This window comes from Lichenostomus cassidix, chromosome 4 (assembly GCF_008360975.1).
Source record: "Lichenostomus cassidix isolate B80296 chromosome 4, HeHo_3.0, whole genome shotgun sequence".
NCBI lineage: Eukaryota > Metazoa > Chordata > Aves > Passeriformes > Meliphagidae > Lichenostomus > Lichenostomus cassidix.
In genome coordinates this window covers 7,240,956-7,267,058 of record NC_139484.1, presented here as the reverse complement: position 1 = coordinate 7,267,058, position 26,103 = coordinate 7,240,956, and the positions used below count along the sequence as shown (strand labels likewise).

General features: G+C 43.8%; 1 protein-coding gene across 2 annotated transcripts; it reads right to left on the bottom strand.

The window, feature by feature from the left end:
* Nucleotides 1-511: 511 nt before the first annotated feature.
* On the bottom strand, nucleotides 512-24,588 carry G3BP2 (G3BP stress granule assembly factor 2). Of its 2 annotated transcripts, XM_085057717.1 has the most exons (12): nucleotides 24,386-24,587; nucleotides 17,174-17,292; nucleotides 14,943-15,024; nucleotides 13,612-13,785; nucleotides 12,648-12,738; nucleotides 11,590-11,692; nucleotides 9,876-10,056; nucleotides 8,813-8,911; nucleotides 4,899-5,001; nucleotides 4,520-4,648; nucleotides 4,213-4,331; nucleotides 512-3,455 (listed from the first exon to the last, which is right to left on the bottom strand). In XM_085057717.1, the coding sequence occupies exons 2-12, from the start codon at nucleotides 17,266-17,268 to the stop codon at nucleotides 3,183-3,185; spliced, it is 1,449 nt and encodes a 482-aa protein (XP_084913843.1). In that variant the 5' UTR covers nucleotides 17,269-17,292; nucleotides 24,386-24,587; the 3' UTR covers nucleotides 512-3,182. The 2 variants fall into 2 exon arrangements, with proteins under 2 accessions (XP_084913843.1, XP_084913844.1); XM_085057718.1 differs by lacking the exon at nucleotides 8,813-8,911 and having other exon boundaries at nucleotides 24,386-24,588.
* Nucleotides 24,589-26,103: the final 1,515 nt, after the last annotated feature.

Genomic DNA, 26,103 nt, shown 5'->3' with positions numbered 1-26,103 from the left:
TTCAGAGATTCCATGACTCAGCCACACCTTATCTATGAGCAGTGCAAGAATAACCATTTTACTGACCTTTTTGGGTAAATTCCAACAAACACAAGAAGTAACAAAACATGGGCAGTCACTTCTGCATCATCAAGAATCAGTAACACTAAAGTGGAGAGCAAACAACTCTAGCTGGTTTTTTTTAAGGCAGCTCAGCTCACATTCCTCCCAGCACCATTGCAATATCCATTTAAGCTGTATCCTGTAGCCAGATGCTGCAGCCTGGCAGGGTGTGGAGGAATCCCAGCTGGGACATGTCTGAGAGGAGCTCACGTCCTCCCTGGGCCATGCACACCCCAAGGTGAGAGAAGCCACCAAAGTCAAACACTTCAAAGCACATGATGCTGTGCTACTGCAGCTTGCCACTGTCACCAGCCAGGTCAGCAGCAACAATGCTCTTACAAGCTTTTCTGTAAGCAAGGGGTGCCAGGGCTCTACAGCCACCTGCATGCAAGAGAATTAGGGACGTGGATAAATGCTGCAGACATCAGTAGTTTATTGGTATGTTTAGTCAAAACACATTCAGAATGGAAACTTAAAAGTAAAAATACTTTCCACCTGCAACAATTAAACTAGAATCTACTAGCATATAATGCTTGACATGTTACAGCAATAAAGATGGTAATCCACTGTCTTGAATACCTACTAAAGCCAAGATGGTCAGCCAAGTTTGTTGAAATAGAACTGTAATGACAAAATACTCCCACCATTCACAAATCAGCGACTAACAGTAATGGTCAGTGAATCCCTTCCTTTGCTCTAAGAGGTACATTTACTATTGAGAGGGTCAAGAACACATAAGAGTCCACAGTACAGCAGGTGACCTATCACCATGTAAACTTCTCTGGATGATGTTCCAAGGGTTCGTGTCACTTAAACAAGAAGCAAGCCAGAATGCAGAATGGCTCAGGAGCTCTTTTTACTATTCCGTTTTTGTTGTTGATTACTTCCAGTGCCATTTGCCATACAAAACAGATTAGGTGGCAGCAAAACACCACAGCACTACAGAAGGAAAAAAAACCTCCAGGCTACACAAACCACACTGGTGGCAAACTGCTCACTGATGACAGCAATTTGTCTGAGGGCTTCAAACCTAAGGAGTGGAGTTGTGTGGCAAGCAGTTCAAGTACTACAGATTTCCAGGTAACAGCGGAAATTGCAAGACCTTCAACAAAAAAACTGAAATATGAAAATGCCAACTGGTAGAAATGAGTCCCAGGAAAAAAAGTGTATGAAAATAGTGCAAGACTTACCATGGAACACAGAAGACCTAAAGTCTGGGAGAGAACAGGCAGATGCCACTTCACCTTGCCTAGCGTATCAGAAAAAATGTGCAAAATCTTGAAGCTTACTCAAAATCGGCAAATGATTGCATAATCCAGGGACAGATTGCCAGGATGCCCTCCCTGCTTTTGCTTGAAATTGCCATTCTTTACTTTGAAGTCTACCATGTCCAGAAGCAGCTGTAAGTGGTCACACTTTCGCACGGATGTACACGCTAACACCCCCTTGGCTCCCGACAGCCCGGAGCCAGCGCTCGCCACAAGCCCCGGCACCAGGCCCACCTGCACCGCCTGCTGCAGCTGCAGTTCACAGGAATGCGCTCCGGGACATCATCCAGAAACACACCTCTCCACGGAGAAACCACCGGTCAAACTGCAGAAGAAGATGTCTCCTTTCTATCCGCTGGTCCAGAGCCACACCAGTGTCAACTTCAGCTGAGAGTTATGTGCAAAATGAGTACAAGTTTTTTTAAAAAGTGCAACTGGAAAATGCAAGAACTTAAGAGCTGCTGTTTAGTTCTCTGAAAATTGCAGTATCCCCGTTTGATAAGCTCACCTCCACAAAGGATGATTAGGTTTACCCATTACAAGCTGGCCAGAAGCGTCCACCAGTCTGGACTGACTTCTGAAATTCATGTCCAAGAGAGATTGGAACTCCACTTTCTTTAACTCTGACACTGATTAAAGAGAAGAGACAACCTGGAGACTACTTGGATGCCTTCTTCCTCCCTTCCCCCCCACTGCAAAAAAACCAGGCGAACTTGTTAATTGAAGAGCAAGGTGGATGATCGTTTTAGCAACGTTTACTCATTGAAAGATACTGCAATTTTTTTAATACAATTTTCCAATTATTTCCTTTAAATGCTTTGCAGCCGCTTGGCTTTGCAGCACAGTACTTCATACACTATACTGTACAAAATCACCAGCAAGACTGGAATGATGTATTCATAGAAGGCACCATCATGCTTATTACATTACCAGAGAACTCAAATACAGTCAAGACAAGTTTCACTGTACAACGCTTCTTGAAGGGGGAAGGGGAAGGAGGAGTGTGTTGAGCAGCCATCCCTGCACTGATGAGGGGCAGATAGAAAAATCTGACATGAGCTATCAAACTTGTTGCGTACTCAGGGCTACGACTTGGAAACTCTGGGTTCTGGTTAGTTTACAGCTAACTGGATTCCTTCTGGAACAAAGGTGTAGTCTTATTAAGGTTTGTGTGTGTACAGAGGTTGGTCACAGCAAGCAGAGCAGATGCCCGCATCGTTCCCCAAGCTATTCTGTCTGAGTAAGAGGATGAAGGTTTTCCCTCCGATGCCTCCTGCAGCTGTCAGTATAAATGAGTTCAGAGGACCCATTAGTGCATTTTGATGAGTGCGTAAACACGAGTTTGTTTGGAGCCGAGTGTTCTAAGAAGGAAAAAAAAAAAGGCAAGCTTCTCCAATTGCACAAATTGCACTATTTGTGTTTCCAACAGTAGTAGGCAGAAACGGTAACGCTTACACAAAATGTGCAGCAGAGGGTTTTTGACTGAAAGGACCTGAATTCTACTGGGCATGTCCTTTAGTTCACTTCTGTTGCAGATAGTTAACTGGTCTTTTTTTTTGTTTTTCTTTTTTCTTTCTTTTTAGTCCTCAATTCTCCAAGTCTACATTTATAAATTAAGAGTGTGACTCCTGTTGTGAAACTGGGGAAAGAACGTCCACCTCAATTTAAACTGAAAATCAAAAGATGTTTTCACATCAAAGAAATGATCAGAAGGGCTGTGTCACATTCCAAAGCCAAAAAAAAAAATTAACAAGAATGCAAACACGATGGATAATGTACCACTGCCAAGACTGTCTGCCCACAGTGGAGATTTCAGCGACGCTGTCCAGTGAAACGGCCTTCCATCTGCCCGGTTCCTCGTCCAGATCCAAGTTTTTGTGCCATGCCACCTCGTGGAGGAGGTCCTCTTCCGTCACGGTCCCGCATCATGCCACCACCCACTATTCCGCGGGGCCCCCCCGGGCCTCTGTCATTGCGGCGAATATCCCTGCGGTCATCGCCGCCGCCGCGCGTCTCTCGCTCACGAGCGGCTCTGGTTTTTTTCTCCTCCACGTTCAGGCGCACCTCACCCCGGAACATTATGGGCTTGTGGGGAAAAGTGGTCAAGGCACACGTTAGTCACCACGACACAAAGTCCATTTTATACAAGGCACACCAAAACCCTGCGCTGGCTGCAGGCCCCAGCCTTCCTTCACGTACATGCCCAACACAAATGTGACCTGCTATGGGTTCCCTGCAGCGCACAACCTTAGCCCTACATAATATTGTTTTTACTTTCACTTGGGCATGCAAGGAACTGAAGTGCTTGTCTCAAGCAAAAGCAGCATTGTCTTCAGCCTCTTCACTGCCAGCTTTAGCCTTTTCACTTCAGGGTTGAAGTACCTGAAGAACTGCTCTACTAGGTCTCACGCCCACATCGCAGAAATTAAAACTGCTGCTTTATCCCCTCCAGTTTCTCAAAGCAAAACTGCAAATAACCCTGCTTCCTTCTCTCAGCCCCCAGTGGAATTCAGAGATCCATGTGATACCCTTCAAAAGGTTACCTGCTCCACTTTCAGCTAAAGGGTCTCTACAAGTCAGTGCTGTGCTCTGTGTGAAGGGTATATGTAGAGGTAAAAAAACCAAATTCCATGATGCAGTTTGAAGAACGCTGGCACAGCTTTTGAAGCTACACAGCACTCCTGACAGAATGGGTATGCCAAAACTCTTGTTTTTCTTTCAGCTATTTTTTGAATGCCAGAGCCAACAGCAATGCAAGCTAGGATAGCCTACATTACTTGTGGTTTATAGCTTTTGGTCCACCCCTGGAAGGGGATACTCAGTACCCAATGCCAATACTTACTTTTGCAACTAAAATTCGCTGGACCGGCTCAGAATCGTCAAATACCACAAAACCAAAATTAGGCAGTTTTCCTCCCACTCCCTTAGTATTGATGCGAAGTTCTACCACATTTCCAAAGCCTGGAGAAACACAAGGGAAGAGACACTTTATCCAAACCCGCAGTGCCAGCTCTACCACCCTTCTCCTCATTCCAGACATCTGTCGTGTGGCACAGTGTAAAAGCTTACCCATGTAGTCTAAGTCAGTGTTACATGACTTTTTAACACAGCTTTCCATCTTAGTCCCCCCACATGAAATCACTACTTACTCATGAAGAACTCTTTCAGTTCACTCTCATCAATATCGTGTGGCAAGTTCCCAACAAAGAGCTGGTGGCTGTCCGGATAGCGAATTATCCGACGGTTATCCGACTCATTCTGCTCCATGTCTCCTCTCCCTACCGTCAACAGAAAGAGGAAGGTAGAACCACTGAGGTTAGAAGACGTGTGTAAATTTGGATGAACACATCTAGGGGCAGCACCAAGCACATTCACTCCAGCCAGCCTGGACTCCAAATCATAACCCCTGATTTCCAGCTGAAGGCAGCAGGCACAGGCAGTTCATTATCACAGGTACAGACAAGGCCTGTCCAGCAGATGTCTCTCATTAACCAGTCCTAAGCAGATGCACAAGCTGATCCACGTTACCTGGCCGAGGTCCACGGGGTGGAAAACCCGGTCTTTCCCTGGGACGCTGCTCACGAACACGAGGAGGTTGAGACTGAGCTTCAGGTTTAGTTTCCACTCTTGGCTAAAACAAGAGAACAGACATTATTTAACACTGGCCCAGTAAAAAAAAAAACCCAAACCCCCAAACTCAGCAAAACAAAAACCCCCACAACACAAGACATGATTAAGTGGCATGCACAAAACAAACTCCAGAAGATAGACATCGATGTCAATGTGTTTGGGAGTGGTTTTTTCATCTGTCTAAATTCCTCTGTACCAATCCAGGACTGCAGTGTTATCACTGTTAAAAGGTGCAAAGCGAACATCTCTCAATCACAGCATCTCCCCAAAACACAGCTAAGGTGAATTTTCCATGTTTGACCAGGCATTGAGACCCCAACATTCTGTTATTCACAAATCCCTCAGCCTGACTTAAATCATAGAGGGCATAAAGCTTCCTCATGCCAAGCTCAAGCTTCATGGATTAGGAGGCAGTCCAAGATGAACACAAAGAGATGGACAAATCACGTGTTCTGTCCAAGTCCTTGAGGAATTATTTTCCTCCAGTGCTGAACAACTATATGAAAACTACCAAAAAGAAAGAGGAGAACAAAAGCCCTCAGAAGTGTAGTAAGTATTTCCTGAAATAAGTTTCTACACACTACCTCTTAGGATATGCTTCAACCCTCCTGATGTCAAGACCATGATGCTCAAAGTACACCCCTCATATTCAGGTACTAGAACACCTATTCCAATTTTTTTGCAAGCAAAAAATTTGCTTAATGAGAAATAGAACAATAAAAATGTTTCTATGCAGACTGCTGCACATTGAAGCAACTCCCAATATCTTTTAAATTCCATTTTCTGTACAACAGTTAAGCAGCTGCTGGTGTCCTGGGTTCTTATCTTAGAAAAACAAAATTATCCTTGGGAACATAAAAATACATGAGTAACCTGCAAGTAAGAATAAACACCAGGTGAACAGCTGTAGGCCCAGAGCGCAGGGGAGAAGAAGTTTATGTTAAACATCTCCCTTATTTTCCTTTAAGGACTCAGAACAACTGACAGTTCCAGAGTACTTCCCAGGAAAAAGACTGGATTTTACATGCAACATGCAAGTATTACACACCAAATGAATGCTTCAGCCCTCCTATCACTTATGCTCTACACAGCTAGGCATTAGTCTATCCCTATAACACTTCTAAGATAATTTCTTCAGTTCTAAGAATAAGCTTGGAAAACCAGCCTTCCTGGTAAATTTTGTTCCATTGTATTTGCTCATGAGTCACTGGAGCTCCTCTGTCATCTTTTACTCACACATCTTGAACGCATTATAAATTATACCTCAAACGCAAAACTTGACACCTTCAGACCCCGCTTTCTGAGATACTCGTAGCTATCAGGCTTAAATGCTCAGTCCTTCTGTCAGCCCCAACCACAACCTGCTAAATCACTGATGTCCTGGTGTTAAATCCCAAGTAACGGTGAACTTGTACCTGCTTGCTTTGCATTTCACTGAACTTCTCACCCAGCACACAAACAGCTGATCTCTCTGGTTGTTTTCTAAGGAGCATCATCCTTTTTTACAGAGAAAGGCTGCCTCAGTGCCTCAAGAGGAAAGCCCTTGTGCAGAGCTGTGCTCCTGAAAACACTGCCATGATTAGCAGCATCACAAGACTCCAGATCAGGGCTGCCATTTACAGCCCAAGCAGCAGCTCCTTGCAACTCCCACCTCCCAGCAGTTCCCAGCAAGCATAGAGTGGATGGAAAGACACTGGGTAAGGAATTAAAGAGATAACTACCACAGGAGCCACGTACTGCACAAACCTCGGCCTGGCAGAGCTTTGACAACCATTAAGGAAAAGGTGACATTGTCCCTTCTCTTCAGGAGCTCACATGGAGAGGGAAAAGAACTCATCCCTTCCAAGCCAAAAGACAAGAATCAGGCCCTGACTGCCCCTACCCCTCTGCACCCCCACGACAAACAATGCAGTAATAAAGAGGGGAGATAAAGATAAGGAGAAGTCCCGGTTTCTCAATGTAGGTAGGTTGATTTCTAATCATCTAGAATTAGAAAAAGACCAAAAAATGCTGACCTGCTTCATTCCACAGCTGTAAGGAAACAGAACTGAACTGGTTTATATCCAGAACAGTGCATGTGCAGCCCTTTGAAGAGTTCACACTATAGGGGCTATATTTTTAACTTGATAGAAGAGGGGGGAAAAACTGGAGTGATGCAGAGAAAGAAATGAGCAGGGCAGTTCTTTCTTTGTAACATCACTGACACCAGCTAGAACAGCATCCCAAAGGAGCCACCCACCCACCAGTGCATCTTCAATCCTCATCTTCTGTCCACTTACATGAACAGTGTCTAGCATTAATGGATCCATGAGAACAGGAAAAAGCTGCTACTGATTTGCAGCTCCTTGTTCAGGTGCCTTTTCTAGCAGATTTCTACATACCATGTCTAAAATGTGTCCAAGAAAAGAAGCTCACAGCTGACTAGTTCTGGCTACAGAAGAGCTGTTGAAATTCCTGCCATGTCAGTATCGTTCAGAGACTTCCACACAACATTACTTAAACACAAAGTCAAAGCAGAAGTAATCAAAAGGTACAAAGCATGACAAGCAGCAGAGGCAACACACAAGAGTTTAAGGGGACATCTGTAATATATCTCCTGCTCTCTTGGACAGATCATTTGAAATTATTTTTATAGCCACATTACAACAATCCACCCTCTCTGTGGCAAGTGAATTAAAACCTATTTTGGTTTTGCATCAGGAAAATCTATTCTGTACTGGCAAACACACAGTTTTTACAAATTAAATACCACCTAATTATTCAAAGCTCTGTTTAAGCTGATGAAGACAGACAGACTTCCCAACTCATTACATAGCCTTTATCTCATGATAAGGTCCATGATAGTCCCAGCAGATCAGAAGCAACACCATGTAAGGTGTTGGGAGTTTGGTTAGTTTTCTTTCATTTCCCTTTTTTCTTCCGTTTCTTTTTTAACATGCATTTGGCTCAATGCTAGTCCTAGACAGGGTTCTCTCTGTTAGCACAAAATCGAAAAGAAACCAGTGCAAGGACAACAGCTGCAGCAACTCAGCTACTCTACTGAAAATTGCAGTCTGTCAAAAAGGTTAGACAGGAGCAACGCAAGATACAGTGCTCCAACACACCATGTCAATTCACAAGGGTGAAGGACACATTTTCTACGTTGAGTACTTTTATACAGATGGAGGAAGCTGAATTGAGAGTCTCAAAATGTCTCACACCACCTCAGCATGTGCAGGACATGAGCTGTCACCAGGTCAAATTTGCTTTCCTCTTTTCCCTTCTCACCCAGTCAGCCTAGGAATGGGAAGACAGCATTGTCCTGGCAAGGAAATGTGAATCCTTCCATTCCTCACACAGTCATAAGTTGGTACAGGGTTCTGTGACTAGCTAATTATCCATGGATAATGAAATCCAGCATAGTTCTGTGGATGTTAGCCTTACAAGGCAATCTTGCACCTCACAAATGGTGCTATCTCTTTTTACTGCTGGGGCACTTCCACCAATGCCCTTTTCAAACACACTTCAGAGAAGTAACATTTTGTGGGGAGTTGGTGTTTCCCCTTTAAACCAAACCATATGTCATTAAATTAGGAAAAAAAAACCCATTAGTGATTTCCTGTCTCCACGAGAACAGATTTTAACATTACCATCACCCGAAGTTACACCTGTTGCGTGTTTGTGCCTTTGCTTGCGACAAGGAAGTGAGTGCATCAACATTTAACACAATTAATTTGTGCAATTTAAGTCAAACAAGTTGATCTGTTAATTTAAAAAACTGAAGCAGTTTGCAGAAGTAATGAGACAATCCAAGGTGTTCACAGATGGGTTACCTGTGAGACTGGTGCTTTAACATGGGGTGGAATTCCAGAGGAAGAAACAGTACCACTAGGAGGCAGGTTTTTACTGGTCACTGAAGCCCAAGAGAAAGCCTGCAGGAAATGCAACAAACCTAGGCTACTAATCATGGCAAACCACTGACATTCCTACAGGGAAACTCGTCTGCTAAAAATACACTTTCGGTTCACATCTGACTATTAAATAATGGTTGTGCAAGCATTACAACGGAGATACAGAAGGATTTGCAGTTCCAGCTGTCTGTGGATTCCAAAGGCGTGGAACAAGCATGTACCAGGCCCACTATCGCTGCTCGAGTGAGCCCAGTGCCCTCAGCATTCACAGATCACTGCTTTCCATGATGTAACCAAGCCTAGGACCGAAAACTCTGCAGTGTTAACTGTCTTTTGCACGAAGAAAGGAAGCGGATGCCTGAATTTACAATTGAAAATGGAAAAGAGCAAAAGGATTGGAAAAAAATACAGGAGACATACTGGAGCTAGAAAATGACCTCGCTCCAGCTCTCCCTGGTGCTCACAGCACTTTCCAACCCCACAGATGTAACCACACCAGAAGATGCATGGTGTGCACTGTGGTTTTTAAGATTAGGCATCCCACCTCTAAGGAGACAATCAATGCCCCCATATTGATTGTGAGCCTATGCTGCAGCAATTTTGCAAGTGGCAGTGTGTTCCAGTTTTTTCAAGGAAGAGCAGTGGTTCCCACTGTATGAAATTTTTGGTGGTGGTAGCTCTAGGGGTTTTCTTAATGTATGTTAACTCCACATTTAAAAATGTCTACACATGCAAAAACCCACACACACACACTTTACAAGCAGAGCATAAAATCTACAAAAGGTGATGAGCAGCACTTAAAAATAACATTTTTTTTCTTTTTTAGTGAAATTTTGCATTTTTACAAGTTCAAAGGTCAAGCCTAGCTGTTCATACAGCACGACATTAAAGAGAGGTACCAGTTTAGCCACCCAAAGAGATGAAGTTCAAAGGCCAATCTGGTTTCCATCTGCACTTAGTAGCACAGATATGACTAGTAACTAACCTTCGGTGGTTCTTGCGGTAGTGAAACAGGTTCTACAGGAGGTGGAGATGGAGACTTCTCTTCTAGCTCCTCAAGGGTCTTTTCTTCTACTTCAGCTTTCAGCTCCTCAGCTTTTGTTTCAGATTCCAATTCTGGCTCAGGTTCATGAGAAGATTCTTCCAGTGCCTCCTCTATCCCATTGCTACAATAGTCAAATGCATTTTATGAGCTTTTCAACTGCTTTGCATTCTACCACTTTTTGTAAGCTATGCTATGGTAACAGCTCTGCTATGAAAAAGATCATTGTGTCTCCAATTGCTATGACATGGTGTGTATGTATACAATACAGTAAGAAGTGAAGCTGTACTCCCATATTGGGCACAAAACCAGATTTTAATTCTGCTGTAGCACAGGTATGTTCTACAGTTCTCAGCAGAGAATCACATAGCCATTTAACCCTGGAGAACAGGTGCTCAACTCAAGAACTGCTCCTTCTAAAAGAATAGAAATACAGTGAGGACCAATGGATGATTAAACTGTGCACATAAACAAAGCTGACTTTGAAATGAAACCTACTGTTTCTTTACCAAAATGCTATACAGCTTCCTTACCCAAGCAGCTGTGAGTCTCATTCACAGAAAACTCCATGCAAATTATTCTCTACTCTGTGTGGTTGAAAGGTAGGGGATCTGTATTTCTTCTCTCCTCTCTTCAGCCACCCCAAAATCCTACCAACCTCCAGATACCTCTGTCTATACAGCTCCTGCCACAGGTCACCATATGCCCAAATGACTCTATGAACAATGCCTTTACAGCCTCTTTCCAAATGATACAGTAACCCCAAAACAAGACCTGACTTAATGCTCTCAGGCATCCAAAACTTCCTGCGTTATCTCGAGCAAGCCACTGCAAGAATTCCAGCAGATTTCACTTTTCCATTAGATTTCTCATGAAATGCATTAAGTTTAGCATTATCACTGATGCACTCAGCAGGTAATGTCTAGTGAGGTCATAAATGTTTTTTTTTAACAAGGCAACCAGAAAGTTGGTTCTGGCCCTTATTAAGCCATTCCTATGTTTCAAAAAAAAGCATAGGGATTTGACTTTGCTTGTTGCTTCGTGTCGTGGCGGTTATTTGGTTGTTTTTTGTATTTTTCTTAAAAATCATAAATAACTTTGTTTCTTTAATCTTGCTTAGATTGGAAGACATGCAGGACAGAGACCTATGCTTCCAAAACAGCTGTACAGCAGTTTCTCAAAGTAGATCTTTCTCTCAGTTCCAAGTGATATCCAAATCTGAGCAACATATCAAGATGTCCCTGCTCAGTGCAGGGGGTTGGACTAGATGACCTTTAAAAGGTCCCTTCCAACTCAAACTGTTCTGTGATTCTGTGATCAACCCCCCCTTTGTTAGCCCACCTGTTACATAAATTACATTGTATCAACAACTCTGAACTACAAACATTCCATTAAGTGTGCACATACATGCGGGTTGCTCCCTTTTCACCTCACTTTTGAGACCAGAAATGAAAATAACAATCATTAAAAAATATCTCATTTCCTCTCTTCAATAAAGAATCAACATCTCAAAATAATGAAATGTTAACACAGATCCCTATCAAGCTAAGTGTATTTTTCTAAACTACCTGTTAAATCACATCCAGAACCTAAAGCCAAAGCAATTCTGTCATTTTTATTAAAAAAGCAACTTTATGTAATAAAAAGGACTTCTTACGTTACGGGATGGTTTTCATAGTAAGTACTGCTTGCATTCTCTTGCACAGGTTCAGGTGATGGTTGTCTTTCCTCCTGCTCTTCTTCCACCTCTTCCTCAGACTCTGACACAAAAACAAAAACTTGTAAACTCATACATTTCTGCAAGTGTACTTGAGCTACAGTTAAAATAAATGCTTATTACTTTAGTAACAATCAGAACAAAGCTTCATCAACAAACTATGGTAAAATTAACTGCCAAAGAAAAAAAAAAAGACCCTGCCTCTCAGTCAAGGGGCTTGGCTGTTTACAATTTTCACAAAATGAAGCAGCCAGAGACATATTGACAGACAGAGACTGCTAGGAAGTTCTGGGAGGAGGTTTTGAAGATCTTTTAAAGCAGCAGGTTCTTTTCATATGGTGGCAGTAAAAGAGAAAGATTGCACTATTAGCTCATAAATCTCAGTGCCTCAGACTAAGAAGATGAATACAGTACAATGCAAGGATGATTGCCTAAGATGCTTTGTTCCACAGAATTGAGATGAACAAATTCCAGAAACTACCCAGTGAGCACATGTACATACATTCTGGCTATACTCTGACTTGCTCTGCCTCATTGAACAGAGGGGAAAAACCCACTTCAGGTCCAATTCAGCCCCTGAGTAGAAATGAATTACTGAATGTGATGATGATGTGAAAGTGAACTGTGTGTCATATCTGCAAAACAATTACACTTTTTCTTCAAATTGCTTAACCTACAAATTTGACTGATCATGGAACACAAGCCTGCCTGATGCAGCTGAGAACTACTGACGCTCACTGCTTCCACTCCCTATCAAGCCTCACCCTCCATGAGGCAGTTCAGCCCTTCAGGGAACACAGCACTACCTACAGGACCTTCATTTTACAGAAGGTTTTGAACCAGCAGAGTTGCAGTAACAACAACTCTGTGAGCTCTGTGCCCCACGAGAAGGCAATACACTTTACATCCCAACATCTCCACTAGACACTTCTGGCAGCTCTGCACACAGCAGCGAGGAACAAGAACCACACAAACTCTACGCGTACAGTCCTTCTCACCTTCGTCAAGTTCTCCTTCTGAATCCCCAAATACTTCATCTTCGTATCTGAAGATATCGTTATGGACATAGAACTTGTTTGGAACAGATCCCTGTAAAAGAGCAACATGCAGTGTTTAGCATATATGGAATATCAGCAGTCAACACAAAGATGGACTACCGACACAAGTTTTAGGGTCCACACTGAAATTTTGCAATAGGACTATGTCACTACAGTTATTTTCTGAGTTATTTTCTTCTTCTGTAAGCAAACAATTGAACAGTAGCTTCTGCCCAACTGAAAAAGGAAGTTTCAAGCAGAATAAAATCTACTAATTTTGCTAAGTTACAGCAGTCACAGGTTTTAATTAAGTATACAGCCCCTCAGTTTCTTCACAGAATTTCAATTTTCCCTATGACAGAAACTTTATAGTAAAACCCCTGAACAGCACTTGTGCAGGAAAACAATAAAGAAATTCAACATGAACCTAAAACATTGATCTCCAACTACACAGTCATTTGTGATGAAGTGAAGGGCAAGAAGTAGAAAGAACACAAGACACCTTTTATGCATATACAGCTTTGCCCTTACAAAGAGCTAAATTTGAGCAGTAACTTGTGCAGCATCAACCCATATTCACATTTACCATTAGACCTGAAAGTACACAACTGCACAGAGATCTGATCTACAGAGCTGCACCTTATAAAAAAAAAAATTATTTGTGCCAATGGCAGCTCTCAAACACAAGCTTCAATATTCTTTGTATTACTGCTCCAACACCTCAAGAAAATAAAACAGCTCAGGGTGGGTCCAGTACACTAGTTTGTCTTCACTCACACACTGTGACACATTTAATGAGAGCTTCCAGACCAAGTTTTAAAGCCAGATCCTATTTTTTGTCTCAATATCACAAATTGCGGCTACACATCAAGTCAGGCTCTTCCCATCATGATTTGAAGTTTGACACAATCTTACACATACTTACTTCTGGAGCAAGCACAAAAGTCTGCATGAACTTCCTCATTGGCTGCCCATTGTTTGACAGCTCTCCCATGACCTGCACAACCACCCCATCGCTCAGAGTGGCGTGAGCATCCACGTGACGGATCTTGGTGTGGCACTCACTGAACTGCAGTGACATCACCTTCTTGTGGATCTCCTAAAAAGAGACAGCTTCCTCTTAGCTGCAGCAAGCTCTGCACAGAGTTTACGCCTTTTCAATACCCCAGTCTCAACTAACCCAAGGAAAGTACTCCCCTGAAGCTCAAATGATAAATACAGGAACCAAGAAATGTCTTTCACTGAGAACAATCTTCCTGAGCTCATCTAACTTTTAATTTGAAGTTTTTCACTAGGATTCAAGTATTTCTCAGAGTAGTCAAATAGCATACAACTTGCTATCCAATTGTCCAGCTGTATTAAAATCTATTACCTATTTGAAGACTTTAATTTTTTAAGGGCTTTGAAAGGGACAGGATTAAACTTGTGTTAAAAAAATAAAGAAAAATTCCAAAAATATCCAACAAAAACACCAGCCCCAAAACAACAAAAAAACCCAAAGAAAACGAAAAAAAACCCCCAAAGAAAAAAAAATTAAAAACCAACCAAACAAACAAACAAAGCAAACCAAACTGAAACCAAAACCAACAAAACCCAAAACAAAACAAACCAACCAAAAAAGCCCCAAACCAACCCTCTACACATCATCAAAGTGCCAAACATCACAGGAGTGGAGGACATCTGCACTGCCAAGATTTTTGTGCTGCAAATGAGATTCTGCTGGTGAAAGGAGAAGAAACCAAACTTGCCCTGGACAAAAAGCTACACTGCTCAAAGATGTGCTGCCACATGAAGAGATGTCCCTAGGTGACAGACATTATTCTGATAATGAAGTACAACCAAAGTAACCCTCAACTCATTTCATTCACTTCTTCATACAGTTATATTCCACTTTAACAAAACTCCATTCAAAAAATAATTTCATGACGCTCACAAAGATCAGTCCTTTCCTAAGGAACTACTTCTAACTGAAATAAGATACATTAACAGTACTAGACTATCAGGTCCTCTTGATTTTGTTTCCATCCTAGTTATTTTCTGCAGCCCAGATGCAAAGCTGAAGAATCAGACACAACTGTCAATGACAGCAGAAATAAGCAAACAAAAAACCTCAAGCTAACAAATTCCTGTCTCTGAACAGGAAGCAGTATCACAATCTGTTACTCACCAGGTAAGAAAATCAAAGACACTGGTAAAGAAAAACCCTGATTTATTCAGAATATTAATGAGAATTACAGGACTAATTTTAATACTCACAGCTTGACCATACACTGCTTCTTGTGGTTTCCCATTGGCATCCAGTCCTCCATGGACATAAGAAGAATTCCTGCCATAAAACCTGCAAACAGATGCAAAAGTCACAGAAGTGAAAAAAATTCAACCAAATCCAAGAAGTATTTAGCCAAAAGTTGTGAGCTCAATGCATTAGGATTTTCACCACAAACAGCAATTCAAGAGGCTCCAAGAACACAGGAGCAAACAAACTTACTACCCAGCAATGCAGTTTGCCCAAGGTAGTGCAGCAAATTCCTAAGTCAACCTGAACCTTTCTCTTGCTTCCTTTAAGGAAGGTGGCCATTTTGGCTGGAAGGTTACTCACCCTCAGAATCACCTGCCTCTGACAGAGGCATCAGCCCAGCAAGGCACAACCCTCCTGCCACTCCTCTGAACCCTGCTCTCTTCACAGCCTTGACCAGCACTGAGCTTGTGTTTTTGATATTTAAATATGTACACTTGCTTCCAAGATTTTCTTACATTTCAGAGATCCTTTGGCACTTTCATTCCATTTACACATTTTGAGCCTAGAATAGTCTGTTTTGATTTGGATTGTTATTGCCAGCTTATAAACCATGTGACAAATGCTTTACATTTTCAATACATTTATATTAATAGATCAGCAAAAATCATCATATCACCCTGTGTTTTTATTTAGAAGCATGCTTTGCCTTGGGTGTGATTGCCATGAGGTCCAAATGCTAACACCTTCATTATTCACCCTTGTGTGGTATACATGAAATAAAATCATCATGAAGGACTTGGATGGATTCAGTGTCACACAGTGGCAAGAACACTGAACATTTCTCTCTACTTAAACAAGCCAGTGCAGATGGTCAGCATTAAGATACAGAATTAAACACTAGAACTTCAACATTTGCCATGTCTTGTTTTATCCTACTGAACTTAGAAACTCTTCTCAGTTCTACTTTTGTGAAAATACAAGGCGAAGACTTTTACTCCTTTGACTATGTCCAGAAAAAAGTCTGGGAAATATTAGATTGTCTTCTTTGGTACCAACTACATAACCATGATTTTGAGCATGGCCCAGCACTTCCTAACAGCAAGGAAATAGAAAAATTTAGCTGGAAGCAGTGCACAAGCAGATAGGAAAACATCTCTAAAACGTTTCTCTCTAAATTCCAAAGCAACCTCCCTGAAAGTCAGCAGTTCTTCCTAAGGGTCTTCACAAGGGACCAAGAGTTTTAACTTGCTTTTAAGGAACTGCTTAAAGTCTATGGAAGGCAGAGTCCCTAGTTAAAGACTTTCGTTTGAGGGGCCAGAAAAGCCTTACAAACTCAACTGAAATGCAGTAGGCATCCAAGTACACTGAATAACACCCATTTAGAGGGCAAACTGATCTCTGCTGCTCCTAAAGCCTGGGCAAGCTTTGGATAATGACCAGCAACAGGATCCTTTGTGCTCTTCTCAAGCTTTAGTAGAATAAAACAAGAACTTTAACATTTGTTGTCCAAACTCCTTCATTGCTGCAAAGAGCACAGCAAGCACCAGGAAATCCCACATCTTTCTGTGGCAGAGAGCGAGTTGCTGTTCAGACTAACAGCAAGAGAAAGAGGGAGGACAAGACACCCTCTCTGAAGAACATCACCCATAAACAAGTTGCAGCCAAAGAACACAAAGGCAAATGTCCTCCCCATCTGGCTGTGGCCAGAAAAAAGGGGAAGTGGTAGCAGAGACTGCAAGTGGCTACAAAACATTTCATACAAGCAGCTCCAGAACTGGGTAAGATTAAACCAAACCAGACCAAAACCTCTTGGACTGTTCTGTGCAGAGGTATTTAAGAGAAATTCCACAGATGCTGTTGTTAGTGACACTTGTGCCACCTTTCAAGTGGACAGAGAATATTCCTGAGCACAGAGTATCACCTGCACCAGGGGAGCTTGCCCAGGAGTATCTCTCCAGCCTCCCCAACCTCAGCAGGTATCTCTGGAATCCATCCACATTACCACTTTACCACCTTAGAAGCAGCACACTTTTCCAAGGAGGATATATCTTGATAACATGCCATACATCCATATGATCTGACTTGGTTCTAGAGCCTAGGGATTTTGCAGTAAGATGAAACAGTTTTTCCAAGAGCCCAAAAGTTAGGCAGGTCCATCTTCTCCCACCCAGAAATGGATGTCCGATTTACAACTAACAGGACACACTTTTGTTCAAAAACATTATCACTTGGTGACTGCAAATGTTACCTGTGCAAGAAGTCAGGAGCTTTGTTTAGCAGAGTGTAGTACTGTCTCACGAACTCCCGCCCTACGAGCAGGGGACTTGGCTTCTCCATCACCATTTCTTTGGTACTCAGGGTCAAACACTGTAATTGAAAATATTCATGTTAGTTGGAAGACACCTCGATGCATCACAACTTGCCCACAAAAGGATAAACATAGTGATATTAGAATTGAAACAATTATGCATACGGGGACTTAATTCACTAGAAAATATTCAACCAATTCAGGACACCCTCTCCCACCTCTTTTGAGTAAATAAAAAGATTTAAGTCAATTCATGTATTACTTTGATGAAAAGGGAACAGTGGATACAAAGTCTCTTACAGAACAGGTGCTTCAAAAAACATAAAAAAACCCTGAAACAAACAAACAAAACCCCCCTTAAAAATCTCTTGCACCATTTATTTACCCCTTTGGCCGACAAATATTTAAAAAACCCAGTTCAAGAGCCCTGCAAAGCAAACAGGAATCCATTTTCTTAAGGCAGCCAGTACCTCTGCTTCAAAAGGTTACTGTCACATCTGTAAGATGAAGATGGGAGCACCAGTATGAAGTAACTGTGAGGGCTGGATTCACGTTCCATGAAGACTGGGAAGGGAAACCTTTTTTCCCCAGAGATGACCAAAGTCTTAGGTACTAGCTGTCCAACCCAATTACATTTCAATTTTGTCACAGAATCATCTAAGCTGGAAAGGACTTCCACGGCTCATCTGGTTCAACCTGTTATGCTCCTGCCTAGCCATACTGTCTTGCAGATCATCCATGCCATAAAATAATCCTCAGCACTCTAAAAAACTTTTTGATGGCTTGCCAGCACCCAACATGTTGCTTTTGCCAGCTCACTTAAGACTACCACTGTATGTGATCATGAAATTCCCACCAGTTCTCACACAGATGCTTCATCCATCTTCTCTCTCAAAAAATTAATGTGTAGGCAAGGAAACAGGCAAAGAAGACCAAGTCAAAAATCCAAGTTTCCAACTTATGAGATAATCCTAGAGTAAGATTTTTGGTTTTTTACCAAAATAACCTTGACCCATCAATCTAAACCAAGTGCCAAACAAAAGACTGTAAGCAATTACAGCCAGACTGCACATTAAGCATATGAAGTGAAATCGGGAAATTAACCTCCTCTTGAGAAGGGCCTGTAATAGAGGTAAAACACGTACAGGAACAATGCGACAAACATGTCAGATCCTGCAGCATAATGGGACTCCAAACAAAAAGGCCCACATACTTAGCTCAAATAGTTTACACTTCATGGACAATCAAAATTATCTCAAGCCAGCAATCCAAGCCACAAGGCAATACCAGGAACTGTTCCCAAATGCAGTTAGTCAGGAATCAGGTTTGAAACAAGTCTCAAAAACTTACAGGTAAGGCACAAGGCAAAGCCTGAAACACAAATCTTGAACCTGGAGACAAGAAACCAGCAAACCTACAACAGGGGTATCCAAAATTTTTAATGTAACTAAAACTCTGGAAAACAGAATTAGTTCTGCCTCACAGGAAGCCCAGAGGAAGTAATTAATGCTGATGAGACACAACCCCAAATGTCAGAATACTAAGGGAAACCAAAGGTTTGAGCCCTATGCACATTCAAAGTGAAAGCAAAGGAAAGAAAACAAAATATGAGCAACTTGAGGATCTTCCCCAAAAAACCTCATACTACAGCAATGGCATGTACATGGAAATTTTACTTAGAAACCAGCCCTAAAAGAAGGACGTCTCAGTTTCTACAGGTGAGACTATCCTTTTTTTTTTTCCTCCCCTGCCTCACAAGCAGATGATGAGCACAAAATTGGTGACAGGATCCCCACCATGAGCACTTGGGAAAATACACAAAGATGGACCCTTGCCACGATTTTTTTAAAGACCCTGTTAAAAAGCAGATGATAGCCACCACACATACTTATGAATACAGCAATAAGCAAAGTATATTTGTTAACAAATTGCTGGCATACCTCAATGAACACTGAAAATGCCTCTGGGTACAAAACATAATCTGTGACAAGTCATTACACTACAGGAGATCTGTATCACACTACATCTTTTCTTCACTGGAAGCTGTCCTGTTTCATGGAGAGAAGCACCATGCATCTCTTCCATATTTCAAGTGACAGCACCACTGATTTACATCACACCATCACACAATTTTACAGGATGTCTCAGTACAACGCTCCACCTGTCTCAGCACTATTTCCTTTCATTATTTCTTCAAAGATCTCAATAGGGATAGCAGAGGCTCAATGAACTGTTCATGTCTCCCAGGTCATTAAAAGGCAGTAAAATAAAACCACAGGTACACCTTGCTAGCAACATGGGTGCTGTGAAACCAGGTTTCCAAAAGATTAAAATCTTCAGGTGTCCCAATTAGTATAGCACCTCCCCAAAATCCTTAGCAGGCCCAAGGGGTTTAGAGGTAAAGGCATCAGTGAAATTTAAGCCAAAAGTCAGGACATCAGCATTAAAAACTGAAACAGGCCAAATTAACAAAGAACAGTCTCTCCATGGCTTACCAGGCACCAAGGGAAGCCCCATCAATATCTATACTCTATAAAAGCTCAATTTCCAGTTTCAATCAGTACATACTCAAGAGTCAGTGAAAAACCAAGAAGGAAGAATCTGAGTGCTCTTCTCAGCTGAATGAAATGAGCCACATTCTTAGATCACCCTGAGCAGCCATTGAGAAAGGTCTTAATGACCAACTTCTAGCTCAAGGCACTCGTTTACACACTAGCCAGAAACAAAATACTGCTGTTAGTCTGAGCACTGAGATGGCAATCACCAAGAATCATTTATCTGCTGGCTTCTTTATGGTGCAACTGGATTGTTTAAAAACTGCCTTCACCACGCACGATGGCTAAAAACCCTAAGCTGCACGCAGAGGGTAACAGGAACACCCGTGCAGCTGCCCATCCTCAGGTAATCTGCCTACATCCAGCTGACATAACAACTCATTGACGAGATTTAATTTCCACCTTAGCCAGTACTTCAGATTCCTCTAGCTTTTCACTAGATTTCCAGTGCCTTCTTGAACCAAGGAGAATCAAGAGCCACAAAATATATTTTACAATAGACTTGCAAGTTGAAAGGCAAACTGCAACATGGAATCTCTTCCTTCCCAAGACAAGACTCAGAGGTGAGGAATGCAATTCCAAAACTGAGGAACACGCACGTGTGCCAGGGCAATACTTCCTGCAACTTCAACTGGTGTGACTCCAGTTTATAACAATAACTTCAGTCTACAGGCAGGATTTCTTTCAAGACAACAAAAACAATGAGAGAACTGGCACAGAAAGGAATTATTTGTTATTTGCAGACAAAGATAAGGAAACGAACAAAAGTAGAAAAGAATTTCCTCCAAAGAGCAACTGCATAGTACTGAACTTTACCTAACATCTTCTGGTGGCCATGACAAATAAAGCAAGAAGTCAGCCTCTGCAACAAGGTGAAACAGCTAAGGGCTATCTGGATGAGATACAGCTCACACTGAGACAGTTGTGCTGAAGTGTGAGAATCAACTGCTACAATCATTTCTCAAGTCCACACTCAAGTAAGAACACTCAAATTCACTGAACCTGTAATCATCTTTATGCACACAACTTTAAAAGCTGTGTTTCTCCCTTCTTCAACTGAATGGAAAAAAACAACATTAAACCAAACACCAAATCATCATCCATCAGTTTGCACAAGAGGGCAGCAGCAATTTGATTCTGAGGAAGTAGTGAAGACCTCTACGTGTTGAGTAGAGAAATGTTCCCTGGCATGCATTTTGCTCAATAAGCAGCTCTGACACTAGCAAAGCCTTCACCTCCTATAATATACGCAAGCATTCACATTATTATTATTTCCCTTGCTCTGTAGAAGGCAGAAATGTGGTTGGTCATCTGTGGCAAAGCACTGTTACCTGAGGCTACCACTGAGCTACAGAATGGTGGCCTACAGTGCTTGAATTTAGGTATCCAGAGAATAAACTTTGGCACAAAGGCTTTGGCTGTGCCTGAAGAGGTATTTCAAAGCCACTTTCATCCTGCTTCAAGACAGACCAGCAACAGTGATGTTGCCTGGACATTTCATCAATGCTACTCAGGAAAAAATGAGGCTGAACTGAATTCTGACAGCAGCTGAAGAAAGAGTCACCTGAACTTGAACATAACCTCCATCAAGAGAAAAAACTTTAAAGCTTTGTAAGGGAGGTGTGGGCCTCAGTAGTTTTAACAGAGAACTATACGCAAGTAAAATTTTGTTTATTGATAAGCAAATTTTACGCTCTGAACAATTCATCCGCAGAACAATTTGTCCATAACTAAAGGCATGCAGACATCAACCTATCATTTTATATAAATCTGCAACAGCATGGCTTGTTCGTACGTCCACAAGTTGGCAACTCTTGTCCAAGCTGCTGATCAGACTTGAATACACTACTTAAAATGAAAGTAAATTCGAGAAAAATGTTCTTGCAAATCAGGAAGATGTTCCCCAAGCAGTGGGAACACTAAGCGAAGCCACAAGAGGCCCAGTGCCACTTCCCACACCAGTGGAGCCAATGGGAAACAGAAGGGAAGGGGAGAGCAGCTTTCACAATCTTGGATAGGTTTCTCTTGAACCCAGATTACCACTTCTAAACTGTATTTCTTACTTTAGACAAGCAAATAATGCCTTACAGGGTGCATTTGCTCCTGTGATCCAGAAGCACGACTCTGAGATGCCATCCCTGCCACACATCATGTGAGCAGCCACACCTTGAATCAAACTAACAATCCGAATGGCAACTGATAGCCCAGCTGGCCCAAGGCAGGGCATCTGGAGCACAGCTCTGCACAGGCTGGCAGGTACACCATGGAAAGGAAAAAAGTCCTGAAAGGGCAATCAAAAGTCCCAAACAACATTCCAGTACTGATAGCACCTTCTCCCTGTCATGCCCTGCAAGGTTAGCACTCAGGGCATCCTCCATCTGCAGCAAGGGCCAGTAAACATGTGTAATCTACCAGAATCCCTTCACTTTATGATCTCCTTTACCTAATGTGCTACATTCTGAATTGGCTGAGCTCAAAGGCACAGCACGCAGTTCTGTCAAATCAAGCTCTCCTGAGAGGTTGGTTTGGTTTTGGTTTGTGGTTGGGTTTTTTTGGGGAGGAATCTAACAGCATCCTATATCTTAGGCACACGGCTGCCATAGGAGACCGTCCTCTGGGCAGTTAAGCTGTGCACTCCAAAAGGGCCAACATCCATCCAAAGGGCAATAACAACAGTGACCTGCCCTGGAGAAGCCATTCCATCTCTGAATCATCATCCAAGACCAGGTTCAGTGCCTTTCTCCTAGTGCCTCATCAGATACATCTATTAGTCTGACATAATGAACTCCATGTTACTTGACTTGCAATGCAGTTCGTCATTCCCTCAGAAGCAGTGACATCCTGTGCCATAACTGCTACAGGAGAAGACTCAAATCCAACACTGTGCCTTAAGGTACTGTGGTGCCTCACCATATTCTCAGTGCTGTGAAATAACCTTCAGTGTGAAAATAGAGGCTTAATTTGAAACCTCACTTCCTTCCATAAAGGACAACATTCACATGTACATCAGCAGCTAAGTAGAGGATGGACGTTTGGTTTTCTCTTCAGTTTAAGCTAGTTTTCACAGAAAAGATTTTATTCTCCTAATGAAAAAAATCACTAGATACAGATTACCACTTCACACAGCAAGCCCACATGTGCCAAGTAGCATATTCCAAGAACATTTCCAATGGCAAACCAAGATTATGCCTCTGATATCCAAGCAACCAGGGTCCACAAGAAGAAGGAATCCTTACGAATGATAAGCTTTCCTAAGAGAAGTATGGCCCTGGATGCACACCCACAATCACAGTGGACACAGAATGCCTCCTGAACGATAAATCAACTCCAGAAGTAAAGCAACAGCAGTTTGTCAGCAACCACAGCTTCTCAGCTTGGAATCCCAGTTTACAAATCCTGTACTCACTCACAGTGCTATGGTAACACAGCCATATTACCTTCAGAAACTTGTGTACAGATAGATATAGCTTACCCTATTTCTCAACTGTTCAAAAGTATTCTGGGCATCTTTACACTTCTTTCTGTACAAAAGCAGAACATTTCCACACTGAACCTGAAGTGTCTAGAATATACAGAGGGCTTGGGAATTGCCAAACCAGCATGGAAGGCCACAATAACAAAAACTACGTGAACGACTGAGTTTTTCTTGTTGAAATCAAACAATAACCTCATTTCCTCTCACTCTCTCCTGTGATAGTTCTTTCATGCAGTGGTATTTGGCACCAAGCTCAAGATCCAGGCTCACCCAGCTACCCAAGGGATTCAAAAGCTTTGTCGTGGAGATGCTCCTGGGCACCCACACTGGGACTGCAGTGATCTCCGAAGGGAAGAGAGGCAAAAGCCTGAGAACACAATGAGCTCAACTCAGGTGACAAATGAGAGCAGCTTAGAAAAGAGCTACTCAAGGCATCCAACTCTGCAGAATAAAAGGTGCACACAACAACTTCAGCGATATCACTCCGTGTGCACACAGAGCAGCCCAGGTTACGACCGTGGAAAGGGGAAGCGGAGAAAGGTGAGGTCTGCAGAGCTGGGACAGCCTTTACAGCTAGGATGCCACGGCAGTAGTAACTTGCAGGAGAGCAGAGGGGCCGCTAAGCCGACGACGGGCATCTAAGGGTGCTGCAGCAGCCGGAGATGCTGTCGGAGCGGCACCCTGCACATGCCGAAGCCCACGTACCTCTGGAGGCCCCTGAGCAGCGATCGATGCATGAGGTGAGACAGGAAGCGGCGACCGCAGGGCCCAACGCCACAGCCAGCACCGAGCATCGCGGGGCTTGGGGGCGCTTTTCCCCAGCCTCCCGCGCCGCCCGGGGAGAAGCGGAAGAGCCGCCAAGGTGACGGCGAACAAAAGCCGCCACCCCCCCCTCCGAGCAGAGGCGAGCCGGGCTCCAGCGGCCGGGCGGGCGGCGAAGGGCAAAGCCGGGAGCCAGGGCGCTGCCCCGCTCAGCGCCTCAGCGCCGCTCCCTCAGCCCCGCGCGCCGTTCCCGTTCCCGTTCCCGCCGCTCCCTCAGCGCCCGCGGAACAGCCACCCCCCCCAGCACACAAACGGAGCCGCGCCGGGCCTACCCTGCCCCCCGCCCCCCACGCCGCTCACCTAAGGGACAAAAGTCTCGGTGCGCGGGGCCGGGGCGCGTTTTCGCCCACGCCGCCGGGAGCTGCGCGGAGCCGGGCGAGGCGAGCGTGTCCCTCAGGCGGCGCGTCCCGCGGCGCGGGCGGCACAGGGCGAGCGGGGCGCGGCGGCGGCGGCGATGTCACAACCGGGCGGGCGAGGGAGGGCGGGAGGGCGGCCGCTGCTCCCGTGCGTGCCTGCGTGCGCGCGCCTGCGCAGAGCGGCCGGACGGGCGGGGCGGCCGGGGGAAGGGCGGGGCCTCCACGGGCGCGCTCCGCCAATCCCCGCCGGGCTGGCGCGGTGACGTCAGGTGCGCGTGCGTCCTTGCCGCCGGCTGAGGCAGGGGCGCCTCAGGGGAGCGATGGCGGCGGGCAGGGAGGTTTGGTGTTTGCTCCTGGTTTAACTGACCCGTTCTTCTCTGAACGTGCGGCAGAGTCCGGCCCTTGCCATGGCCTCAGGGCACCGGTGTCTGCTGTGCAGCATGGCCGGGCAAGTTTGGTTCCCGAGCGCCTTGGTGCTGCCCAGCGCAGCTGTGTCGCTTGGCCGGAGGTCTCCAGCGTGTAGAGCCAGGGTGCGATTAGGTTGGGACACAGCGGGGATCTGCGGAGAGATGTGCCCCATCCGTTGCTCTGTTAGAGGTTCACGGCTTCTCACTGAAACAAATATTTTTGAATTATGCTGAAATATAAAGCAATCCATGATTGCAGGTCAAATACCAAATAATTCCTTTGCAAGGTGGCAGGATTTGCCCCTTGGCAAATATTGTGTCTCCAAGAGGACAGCTGGAGTCCTTCAAACATCTCTTTCGGAAGCAACTCATCTTTTTTCTCAGGGGCTGTATGTGTGAGGATGGAAATACTGAAATAAATTTTGGGTTGTGGAGGAACCTGGTGTTGATTGTTTTTTTTTTTTCTTGCTAAGGACCAGAATCTATGCCCAGTTTGAACATGTCAGGTGAATTCTGCTGTGTGTCTGCACTGGCCCAGAATGGTACCTTGAAGCATCACTGTTGGGAAGGGGGGAAACCTTCCTTAACCTTCGAATGTCTAAACACCTTTGGCTTAGGAGAAGGAGTTTTTTTCTTTTCTCAGAAATTTGTTTTGCTGCTGGTGGGCAATAAAGTGTAAGAGGATGTGGGCATTTACAGGCTACGGCAGTTATGAGTGAGTTCCAGCTCAGTTTTGTAGCACCAGCATGCTGCTGGGCAGGCTGAGGGGAGAAGCAGAGTCAAGGATGCACAGCCCGGGTGTGCATGGCTGGAGCAAAGCTGGGCTGTGGCTGCTGACTGCAAGCTGCAGTTGTCCTCCTTTGGATCAGGAAACTGCTCACATGGCTATAGTTGCTGTAACCACCTGATTATTTGGTGACAAAACCCGGCTGAAGGGTTCTTTGTTGCCCAGCAAGGTAAAAACCCTCTGGGCCACGTGCTGGGTGGTTAATTTCCTTTAGTTGATAAGGAAAATCAAATCCCCAAAGCTCTTGATTTTAATTGCGATGTGAGAGGGGTTTTCTTCCTAGTATGAAATGAGCTAGTTTTTGGAACTGATGATCGTGGCATTTTCAGTCCCCATTTACTGCAGTTGCAATTAAAATTGCTTTAATTAGATATGTAGAGTAAGCTGAACACTGCCAAACCCTACCAGTAACCATCAGGAAGGCAGCATGGGCTGGGAGCTGGTGTGTGGATGCAGTGCCTGAAAGGT